This window comes from Bos mutus, chromosome 8 (assembly GCF_027580195.1).
Source record: "Bos mutus isolate GX-2022 chromosome 8, NWIPB_WYAK_1.1, whole genome shotgun sequence".
Classification (NCBI taxonomy): domain Eukaryota; kingdom Metazoa; phylum Chordata; class Mammalia; order Artiodactyla; family Bovidae; genus Bos; species Bos mutus.
In genome coordinates this window covers 11398020-11410398 of record NC_091624.1, presented here as the reverse complement: position 1 = coordinate 11410398, position 12379 = coordinate 11398020, and the positions used below count along the sequence as shown (strand labels likewise).

General features: G+C 41.1%; 1 protein-coding gene across 2 annotated transcripts in view; it reads right to left on the bottom strand.

The window, feature by feature from the left end:
- The window catches only part of SUSD1 (sushi domain containing 1), a 137549-nt gene that overhangs the window by 113456 nt on the left and 11714 nt on the right, over positions 1 to 12379 (bottom strand). For both annotated transcript variants that reach the window (XM_070375110.1, XM_070375111.1), the window contains exons 2-3: positions 7957 to 8076; positions 5413 to 5568 (exon numbers count right to left, since the gene is read on the bottom strand). In XM_070375110.1, the coding sequence (XP_070231211.1) occupies positions 5413 to 5568; positions 7957 to 8076 (276 nt within the window). The remainder of the gene's footprint in view (positions 1 to 5412; positions 5569 to 7956; positions 8077 to 12379) is intronic.

Sequence of the window (12379 nt, the reverse complement as noted above, 5' to 3'; positions counted from 1 at the left end):
AACATTGTGCTATATTTAAGGAAAGGAGTGACATTTTAGAACATGAATGATCTCAAGAACCACACTACTGACAAAAAAAATCAGAATAAATATTGTCAAGAAAGGAGAAGACGTCATAAAACACAACAAAGGGTGGTGAGAAGTGAAACCAGTCAAACAAACATTGTTTTTGCTCTTTTTTCTATAATTGTATTGACTTATCTACTTTCGGCTGTGCCGGGTCTTTGTTGCTCTGTGGGCTTTTCCTCTAGTTGCCCTGAACAGGGGCTACTCTCTAGTTGAGGTGTCCAGGTTTCTCATCACTGTGGCCTTTGCTGTTTCGGAGCAGGGAGCACAGGCTCTAGGGAGCACGGCCTCTAGGGAGCACGGGCTCTAAGGAGCACAGACTTCAGCAGTTGCAGCTCCCAGGCTCTAGAGCACAGGCTCAATAGCTGTGGCACATGGGCTTATTTGCATGCGGGATCTTCCCAGACCAGGGATCAAACCCGTGTCTCCTGAACTGGCAGGCAGATTCAACTGAGCCACAAGGCAAACCCAACGGACATTGTTGATAACAAAATCATGGAAGTTTGGGTAACTGTTAAGAAAGGATTCTTAAAATCAATCTCAATCTAGTACGAAGTTTAGAAATGATTTCAGCACTGTGTTCCTAGACTGGATCCATCATCTTAGCTTAGTAAGATTTTTTTTTCCCACTGAGGAATTTGTAAAATGTGTTTACGTATACATTTTTAACACAGAAACCATTTTCCAGCCTGTCCACCTGCCCCAGATTCCTACAAAGGTAGTGAGTAGGAATAAATTAATTTTTCAGGAGCTACTAAAAGTAAAAGGTCCAAGTATTATAAGGCAAAAATGCAGTGGTATGGAAAACACTTGGAGCTTCTAGCTACTGATTAGCTCTGTATGAGTCACTGCAGGCATTAATCCGTTTTCTTTGTGTACAGTCATTCAACAGCCTAATAACAATAATTGTTATAATGACTGTTAATAACGATAACTCCTGCATGGCATCTTGTGCATGTCAAGCACTGTTCTAAACACTTCGTCATTTATTCATGATTATTTTCCATCTTATTTATTCTTCACAAAACCCCTGAGAAGTTGATGCTATTATTATCCCCATTTTACAGATGAAGTAACTGAAGGTTAACTGAAGTAACTTCAGGTTAACCTGAAGCCACGCAGGTTAAACAGTGGAAAGGCTAGAATCAGAAGCCATGTGTCTGGCTTCTGAGACCATATCCGTAAACACTACACCACACTGTTTCTTCCTTTACAATCTAATTTTAACATCATCCAATCAATAATTCTCTGTCTCATCCACAGAGATTGTCAGGAACATCAGTTGCCTTAAGGAAGTCTAGATGTATTTACCATATATCACTGAGATGAGTACGACATGATTTTCACATTTAATCCTCTGCTACTTCCTAATGCTCCCAAAGAATACCTTTACTAAACTGTTCTAGGTCTTGACTGGATAGACATGTTAAGCTCAACAGGACAAACTCTCCATGTAGTGGTAGATCCCATTGGGTCTCCAAGGTTATAACATGTTTGCTTGTCAAGAAAAAAATGTTCTGAGCAACCATATTAACATAGTTAACTAATCAAGGGAGAAATTCCCTATGCCTCATTCTATATATAATATTATTTAACTTTACCCACAGCCAGAACCATTCTTTGGTAGAAAATAAAGCAAAACCGAGCAAGACACTCTGACCTCATCCCAGAGCCCTGGATGTTCTATATTTAAAATTCTTTCATGGATTTGAAAGTCAAACAGACCCAGGTTGGAGAATTGATTCTGCTACCTACTAGTTCTACTAATGTCTGTTCTTTAAACTTTCTAAACCACTTCTATAAAATGAAGTTCATTATAGTAGGGTTTTTTGGCACAAATTAAATAAAACATGTGGAAAGCACTTAACACAGTGCCTGCTTGATCTTTGGTCCTCAATACTTGTTAGCCAATATGTGAATGGGCCTCGCCTCTCTACTGACTCAGCTCTCCCTAGAGCACAAGCCACTCCTAACCCACACCTGACCCTGACCATGAACAATGAGCATGCTGGCAGGGGAGTGGCCACACGGCTTGTTGATTTAAATGCTAGATTTCAGTTCAGTTCAGTTCAGTGGCTCAGCCGTGTCTGACTTTTTGCGACCCCATGGACTGCAGCACGCCAGGCCTCCCTGTCCATCACCAACTCCCGGAGTCCACTCAAACCCATGTCCATCGAGTCGATGATGTCATCCAACCATCTCATCCTCTGTCTTCCCCCTTCTCCTCCTGCCCTCAATCTTTCCCAGCATCAGGGTCTTTTCCAATGAGTTAGCTCTTTGCATCAGGTAGCCAAAGTATTGGAGTTTCAACCTCAACATCAGTCCTTCCAATGAACACCCAGGACTGATCTCTTTTAGGATGGACTGGTTGGATTTCCTTGCAGTCCAAGGGACTCTCAAGAGTCTTCTCCAACACCATTGTTCAAAAGCATCAATTCTTCGGTGCTCAGCTTTTTTTATACTCCAACTCTCACATCCATACATGACTACTGGAAAAACCATAGCCTTGACTAGACAGACCCTTGTTGGCAAAGTAATGTCTCTGCTTTTTAATATGCTGTCTAGGTTAGTCATAGCTTTCCTTCCAAGGAGCAAGCGTCTTTTAATTTCATTGCTGCAATCGCCATCTGCAGTGATTTTGGAGCCCCAAAAAACAAAGTCAGCTGCTGTTTCCACTGTTTCCCCATCTATCTGCCATGAAGTGATGGGACCAGATGCCATAATCTTAGTTTTCTGAATGTTGAGCTTTAAGCCAACTTTTTCACTCTCCTCTTTGATTTAAATGCTCTAAAACAGAGGCCACAGTCCCTCCTCAAACACCAAATTCAGCTCAGAAACCTTTATCTTAGGAAGCCACATTAGAGGAACACAAACATCCATTTAAGATGGGGACTGTTATTGATATTATCCAGTGTTGGCAAGGATGTGAAGAAATGAAGACCATCATGAGGGACAATAACGCCTTTCTTTGTCCAGGCCTCCGGCATTTTGGAATGCCCTCACGCTGCAAGTGCCATAGAGCTTCTTCCCCTGGGTTGTGGCTCATCGCAAAGTTTTCATGATCGCCAGGAGTCGTTCCAGGGGCAGCCTGGGGACCAGAACGTCTGTGGGTTCTCCAGCACTAGAACTGCTGCAGCTCAGCCCTCATCTATACTCAATGACATCCAAGGAGGCCTACCTGCAACAGCTCCTGAACTTGACTTGAACCCTGCAGAGTACAATGAACAGCAAGTCACAGGAATTTCTCAGAATTCAAGAACTGGGATTTATAATCTTCCGGTTCCAGGCAAGCACTAGATAACTGCTGATACCCCAAAACTTGCTAAAGCTTCTGCCCTACCTAAAGTCCACTAGTGTTTCTGTGAAACTGTGATTCTGGAAGAAACTCAGTGTCATCAAGAAAAGTCATCCATCAGGTTTTACAAAGTAATAAATAAAGGCCTCAAAAAAAAAAAAAGTAATTGGAATAACTGCCATTGGATATGGGGTTTCTTTTGAGGGTTAAAGGGAGGTTCTAAAATCAGATAGTGGAGATTGTTGCACAACTTTTTTGAATTATACTGAAAACCACTGAATTGTACCCTTGAAAAGAGGGCATTTTGTGGTTTAATGAATTATACCTCATTTTTTTTTAAAGGGGAAGGTCACCAAATAATTATAAGAAGTAGAATAAATAGAAGCAGAGCCTAGATAAGGATTTTGTTCCAGGAAGGTCAGTTCTTCCTAAGCTAACATCTATTTGGCCCTTGCATATAATATTTCTTTCTTTCTTTTTCTTCTTCGTATCCTTTAAAAAACATGATGCATCCTTGGAAACTATACTGAAATATACTGTTACAAAATTTTTCCTGTCAAACTCCCACAGACTTGAAAACACAATTTCAGGTGTTAAGTCCTCCGGAAAGCACCACATCTCTCACCCACTTCCAAGGTAAGTGCCTCCAAGGATTCCAGACTCTGGAAAGTGCCCTCTGCTTACTCATGACTAATACATTATACTGAAATTAGCTGTCTGCCATCACCTCCTACTAGCACAGCCTTGGCACGTAGGAAGCGCATGAAAAATGTATATTGAATGAACCATCATCTTCCAAGTTTTTTTTTTTTAAGGCACCTAATTTAATTCTGCAACACTGCACTTCTGCAATCATGTAGGAAGTAATCTGCTACCTAAAACAACAAGATATTATAAAATGTTTTCTCTGAGGGAACGTGCTCATTCATGCCAAGAATAAATCAAATGTACCCTTTGAGGGAATTTTACCTTGGTACAGGTCAAGAGGAAGAATGAATCAGAGCATCAGAACCTGAGGTTCCTGGGAAAAAGATAAAAAATGCTTTCCTCTCTCTTTGTGTCTCCCCCAAACCTTTAAATATCACAAAGCTTTTTAAGAAGAATCACTGTGCCTGCTAAGTCGCTCCTGTCCTGTCCAACTCTTTGTTATGCTATGGACTGTAGCCTGCCAGGCTCCTCTGTTCATGGGATTCTCCCAGCAAGAATACTGGAGTGGGTTGCCATGACCTCCTCAAGAAGAATCATTAAGTCTACACAAAACCATCTTAGAACCAGGAGTCTTTTCTTGCCTTTCCTCCTCATTACTGTTCAAAGATTTCCTTAGAAAATCCAAGAGCTATATTATCATGACATACAATCATGAAAATAATAACAGGAGCTACTGAAAATTAGAAGGCCTTTGCCCATCCCTTTTATTTGACCAACATATGTCCAAAACCTGACCTTCAAAGCTACTGAGATCCTAAGAGTTGTGCTCCTCACTCAGCTTATTCCTCCAGGAGACAAGCCCACAACTCTAATAGGTGCATCATAGAGCTCATCCCTGGGGCTGTATGCACAGAGCTGGCGAGTACCACAGTCACTCCAAAGGCTACTGCAGATGGCACGCCATCTCAAAGAATCTCTCCTTGCTGTTTGTTATGAAACATTTCAGACACACAGAACAAGCGAAAAAATATTACAGTCTCCTCTAGTTCTACCTCCACCCCCAAGATTCAACAATCATTCACATTTTGCCATTTAAAGTATCTTATAGATAAACACTACATCAGATGCTTCATAATAACACTCCTAGATACTTTAGCACGCAGCTCCCAAAATAAGAATATTATCCTAAAATACTACAATACAGCTATTCTTTCTAACAAAATGAACAATAATTCCCTGATACTAATACTCAGTCCATGTCCAAATATCCCCCATCAATAAAGGAGAGTCCCTTCCTTAAATCACACCCCATCCTGGCCCTGCCCTCTCCCTCCTCCACATCCCAGGTACCAGGTACCCTCGGCCATCACCACGATGCCATCTGCAACCCCCTTCCTGAGTACCTGTGCAAAAGGTGCCGTCATTGGGGATGAACGTCTTGTTGTTGTTTGTGGCTCGATATCCTTCCAGGCAAATGCAATAAAAGCCTCCGGGTATGTTGTGGCAAGATGTGTGGTTCCCACAGACCACACTGGCTCCATACTGGCACTCATCTTTATCTGTGGGTACATTGAGACAAAGCACAGAAAGGGCTGTCACTCCATACCACGATCAACTACCCAGACTGTTCTCCTGTGCTATGGACTTGGGAATCAATATTCTATGACAACAGCAGAAAGATCTATTTCCCCAGCCTCTCCTCTGCTCACTGTACTTCTCAGACTCCGGGACATGGGCCACTCGTCGTCGCATGCCAAGTATGTACGAAACCACAAGAGAAACTCAACATCTCTTTCTGATAGCCCATCCTACTTGAAGACTGGGAGATAGAGATGCTTTCTGAACTTCTCCACACTTAAAAAGATCTTGTCATAGGCCTGGGAGGGGAAAATCCAGCAGAATCCCACTTTTCCAGCTCAGCCATTCTCTTGCCTTTTTTTACAAAAATCAAAGTAGGATGATTTTGCATCCAATGATTAACTGGAAAATCTGTTACTTCTGAGTCACCAGGACACACAATGGAATTAGTGCTCAAGCCTCATCTGGGGGCAGGGCTAATACTGTGGCAGAAGCAGCTCCTGCTGATCCTTAGTGATCCATATAAACAATGTTAAGCACCCAGTGAGGAGGGGCTGGAACCTGGGATGAGACCACAGGACCTGCCCTGACTATTTCTAATTCAATCGTTTGACATCAATGTCAAATGAACATAAACCTCCCTCCTGTCCTCCAGCTCAGGGGTCAGCAAACTTTTTCTGTCACAGGCCAGTCATGGGTCTCCGGTTGCAACTGCTCATCCATACTTTGGATCATAAAAGCACAGAGAGTCAGTAAACAAATTAAGACCCTATTACAAAAACAGGCAGCAATGAAGTCTGGCCCCCAGGTTAGAATTCACTCACTCTGCCTTAGACTATACCATCAGAGGAAACTCTTGTGGCCAATTTCTCTTACATCCTTTGAGAGGTGATCTATCCAGCTAGTTTTTTGCGGGGAGGATATCATCTGCTGAGAAACTGGAGTTTTTTGTCACTTAGTGTTTTATTACACTACTGGTCCACTCACAACAGTTCAATTGCCTCTCACAATTGCACACAATTCCTGCTAACCCAAGAGCACCCCACACTCCGTTCAAAATCTGGTAGGTTTTTTCTTTCATTTCCCTTATATTATCTTTTTAAATTTTAATTAAATCTATTCATCATTAAAACTATCTGTGGTTAAAAGATCTGACTAAGAACACAGAGAGGCAAAATGGACCCTCAAGCCATAGCCAGGTCAAGTGTCCTGGCTTACTAAGCAGGGCACGGGGGTTTCAGACACAAGTCCACCTGCCCATAAGATGGAATATTCTTTTGCTATTGTTCCTGCGGCATATCTCCCCTGCAGACTTCATCAGAAGGGACATATGGGTTTGTAGGAGATTCTAGAGTTCTTAGGTCCCATGACTTAGCATTGGCACATCTGTGATCTAACCTGCAACGTATGGTGTGGTCTCAGCACACCAGTTATTGGAATATGTAGTATATAGTGTTTTTATCCTAAACAGAGAGGGTCAGGAAGGCCCAACTCCAGCCTGCAGGAACAAGCAAAGTTGTGTGATTGTGAAAACATGTACCTGTGAAGTAGAATATGAGTTTTTGAACTCAGGATTTAATTGTTATTTTTCTTTAGGAAAAAAAAAAAAAAAAAAGATACCACAGTGAGGTGGTATACACTGTCAATTCACAGCTACAAGGCAAAACTATCCATATGTTCACTGCAGGTAACATGGATGCTGGGAGAAAACCATGATTATCCTAACATCCGTTACCGTAAAGTTGCTATGGAACTCTCTCTCTCTGAATTGGGCTTGAAGCTGGATATTATCTGACTCTTATGGCATGGTGGATTCTCTGAGACAAAAAATAATTTCAGATACTTCTAGTCTAAAGGAATGTGTATTTCTGTAAGTCATCCAAGAGCTTAAAGGGTCACAACTATAAAAAATTTGAAGGATGGATTTTGGTAGACATAAGACTCAAAGAAACAGTATTTCACCTATCAGCCAGAAAAGTTCAATAGGCAATTGTGCTTTGTTTTTCCTCATGGTACTAATAAAAATAGTTTTCTGTCAAAACAACTAGAGAAATTTAAAAAGACAATACTCACTCAAATTGCTAAGTTAAACCCAAGACTTAAAAACAGATTTCATATCTGTGTTAGGTCAGAGAGTTCCCAGAGTTTCAAGTTCAGTGATCTCTAACACGAGGGATAATTCCTTGTAAATGCTAAAGAAATGATATATCCAAACACTAAAACAGAGACTTACTGTAATTAATAAAACTTCTTATAATAAAAGCACATGAACAATAACAATGTTTTCCCCCCAAGGACACCAACTCTTTAATACTGGAGAATCTTGTTTCTTGATGAAGTTTTCAACTTAGCCAAGAGTCAGAACTTACCAATACAATGAGTCCTCCCATTGCCCACAAATCCATATTTGCAGATACAGATGCTTGTTGTTTCTCTTTTCAAGCAAGTAGCATGTTCATGGCAAGTGGCACAGATATCCGAATGGAAATCTGAATCATAAATTGCATATATCAGGAAAAGAACATTTCAATAATGTACTCTAGATGAGTCACATTTTTGGTAGCAGACATTTACAATGGAGAACCAACATTTGAATACCAAAATTATAAAGGGTTGATTTTATTCCATACTGTTCATACTGTTCATGGGGAGTTCTCACAGCAAGAATACTGGAGTGGTATACCATTTCCTCCTCCAGGGGACCAGTTTTGTCATTGACTACGCTAAAGCCTTTGACTGTGTGGTTCACAACAAACTGTGGAAAATTCTTAAAGAGATAGGAATACCAGACCACCTTACCTGCCTTCTGAGAAACCTGTATGCAGGTGAAGAAACAACAGAACTTGATATGGAATAATGGACTGGTTCCAAATTGGGAAAGGAGTACGTCAAGGCTATATATTGTCACCCTGCTTGTTTAACTTCTATGCAGAATATATCACGCAAAATGCTGGGCTGGATGAAGCACAAGCCAGAATCAAGATGCAAGGAGAAAAATCAATAACATAAAAAATGCAGATGATACCACTCTAGTGGCAGAAAGTGAAAAGGAATTAAAGAGCCTCTTGATGAGGATAAAAGAGGAGAATGAAAAGGTTGGCTTAAAACTCAACATTCAAAAAACCAAGATCATGGCATCAGATCCCATCACTTCATGGTAAATAGGAGAAAAGTGGAAGCAGTGACAGATTTTATTTTCTTGGCTTCAAAAACCACTGCAGATGGTGACTGCAATCGTGAAATTAAAAGACACTTGCTCCTGAGAAGAAAAGTGATGACAAATCTAGACAGTATATTAAAAAGCAGAGACATCACTTCCTAACAAAGGTCTGTCTAGTCAAAGCTATGGTTTTTCCAGTAGTTATATATGAGTGTGAGAGTTGGACCATAAAAAAGGCTGAGCACCCAAGAATTAATGCTTTTGAATTGTGGTGCTGGAGAAGACTCCTGAGAATCCACTGTACTGCAAGGAGATCAAACCAGTCAATTCTAAAGGAAATCAACCCTGAATATTCATTGGAAGGACTGATGCTGAAGTTGAAGCTCTAATACTTTGGCCACGTGACGCCAAGAACTGACTCAATGAAAAGACTCTGATGCTGGGAAAGACTGAAGGTAAAAGGAGAAAAGGACAGCAGAGGGTGAGATGGTTGGATAGCATCACTGACTCAGTGGACATGAATTTGAGCAAACTCTGGGAGACAGTGAAGGACAGGGAAGCCTGGTGTGCTGCAGTCCATGGAGGGGCAAAGAGTTGGACGTGACTTAGTGACTGAACAACAACAAAAGACCTTATTTCATCCTTAGAAATCTGCAATGGTTGCCCACTCCCCACAAGTAGAGTGCAAATTCTTCTACCTGGTATTCAGTGCTTCCATAAGTGTAACCCCAGACTAACTTCTGTAAGCCTCAATGCTTCCAAACTCAAATATACAGTGTTCTCCAGGAAAGAGGCCAACTGCTCTTTCCCACACAAACATGCTACCCACTGTCTTAGTTCATGCCCTAGTCATGATGTTCCTTCAGCTAGAATGTCTATCCTTCCCTCTCTGGCCAACTAGCACCTATTCTCATTTCAAGACCCCACTCTCCCTAGGGTGGTCCACATTCCTTCATTCTTTAGGAAAATTAAATGTATCTTCCTCTGTGCTCTCCTAATGCTTATACATTCCCATATCAAACATGTTAATTTGTCAATATATTCTATTCCATCTCTGTCTTCTCAGCTTGTTATTATGAATGAGCTTCTCAAGGACAGGAATTATGTCATTTGCCCACATATCATTATGGCGGGGTAAAAACATTCAGTATATTTTTATTGGCCAACTGGATAAAGGCACCTGCAGTCCTACTGCCTACAACTTAAAAAGCAAATGGGGAAATTCCCTGGGCATTAAGACTCCATGCTTCTACTGCAGGGGGCATAGGTTCAACCCCTGGTGGGGGAATTAAGATCCTGCAAGCTGTGCAGCATGACCAAAAAATAAAATAAACTACAATCAGATCGGATCAGATCAGTCGCTCAGTCGTGTCCAACTCTTTGCGACCCCATGAATCGCAGCACGTTATTTTTAAAAAGCAAATGGAGGGGAGAGGTACTCATCTACTGCCCTATCCATTTTGCTTTTAGGGAAAAAGTGGCAAATGTGTTTTAAATGTCAGTGAGACAATAACCAGTCCCAGGAGGATCACCAGATCCCAATTATTTAGATAAGGAGCAAAAATGTTTGGGGCTTAAATTCCTGAAACATCCAGATCTACCAGATGGCGATACATGGCCCAAGATCAAACAAGAATTTCTAGCCGAGGCTTTGTGGGAATATTATATTGCACTCCCAGTGTCTGTAATATCAGGAGTTGACCTAGGAAGGAGAACATTTCAGCATGGAATTTCACCTTAGTCTTGGCTCCATTACTACCCAGGTAATAAAGAGCCCACAGACTGCTCTAGGCATGAAACCAACCAAGAAAGGGCGACATACAAATATTCTTAATCAGGCTTGCTTTTTATTTTTTTAAACAAAATACAACACAAAAATGAGACAAGCCATGCTTATCACTAAGAAGTACTAAATTAACCAAAGGATATTTACAAATTTTATTATATCCCAAACTTTAAAGAAAAATGCAACAAACTTTAAAAAGTTAGAAATTATATAGGTCATACTGACTACCATGTAATAATATAATAAAATTACAAGATAAAACATAAGACTTGCATCCCCAAAAGTAAGCCTTCTTGTAAACTACAGAATAGTCTCCTAAATAATTATTGGAACAAAAAGAGGATATCAACATTGAAATGTTTAATACCAGACATAAAAGCTTATCTACTTCAGAAAAGCTGAGTTTGACATGTTTTTATATACTTTAAGAGAAAAAAGAAAAGCAGGCAGCCAGGAAGGGGATAGGGGAAAATATAATTTTAATGCAAGAAGCTTGAAGAAAGAAAAAACAAAGAGAGGCTGTGGGATAGGGGAGTTAGGACTTAGTAAAAAGATGTTAAAAAATTAGAAAATATATTCAAATTCTTTGAAAAAACTTTTGCCAAAGTCAGCCCATCATAAAGACTAGTAGTCAAATTCAAGATTGGTAAAGAAAAAAAAAAGAGTATATATACAAACATACAACTAAAATACATAAACAATTTCTTTTAAATTACAAATGAAAGACTTTCAATTAAACACAGCAGATTAAACACACTCACAACCCTCCACCCCCAAATTTAAAAATGACATTAAAGGACCAAGAAGGTATAAACCCTGGAAGAGAAGATGACAGCAGCCAAGGATGCTGACAATATTTCAGAAGATGAAAGAGATGGACATGTGGGAATTGACTGAGAGGAAGAATTAAAAGGAAAGAAAAAAGAAAGGAAGGAAGGGAGAAAGGAAGAAAGAGGGAAGGAGGGAAAAAAAGAATAATTAAAATAAAAATAAATAAAAGTCAACCAGAAAGGCTCAGGAATGAGGTCCCTAAGTGCCTCAGAATGCAAACATAAAGGGTAGGGCCTGAGAATTTAAGGAATAAGTGGAAAATATGGAGGAGTAGGTAAATGCCCAGATCCTCTAACTAACCCTGGCATAAGATGGAACGTTACAACCTGGAAAAATGCACCAGGAAGGTTCCAGTTATATGAGCAACAGACAGAGTTGAAGAGAGAGATGAGTCCCCACACTAAATGTCCACCAATATGGGGTAAATCTATTTAACCATTTTTAATACACAAGATGTGTGCCAGGCTACCAAAGGCTTCCCATACCACCTGCAGAAGAGCAAGTGGTTTCCAGAGAAAGTGGGACCTCAACGGAGGCCTCTTGTTCAGCCATAATTAGCCCACTCTGCAGGGCCTAGTAGGGAAAGCCTCTGAGTGCTAATTGCTTGTGGGACCAGGAGTGGGGAAGAAACCTATCCTAAAGAAAGGGGTAGGAAGCACAACCTCAATACAAGGAAGGGCAGCGGCTGGGGTGGGTTTGGGGCTGCTTCTGACCACACAATAGCATCCACCGATCAACAGCTCCTAGCTCAGTTAAGAATCACTAGAGGGCTTCTCCTGTGGTCCAGTGGTTGAGACTCTGCCTACCAACGCAGGGGACACCGGTTCCAGCCCTGGTCCCGGAAGATTCCACATGCTGGAGAGCACTAAGCCTCTGTGCCACAACGACTGAGCCCGAGCTCTAGAGCCTGAAAGCCACAACTACCGAGATCACGGGCGGCAACTACGGAAGCCCAAGAGCCTGTGGGCTCCGCAACAAGAGAAGCCACCACGATGAGAAGCCAGAGCAGCGCAAC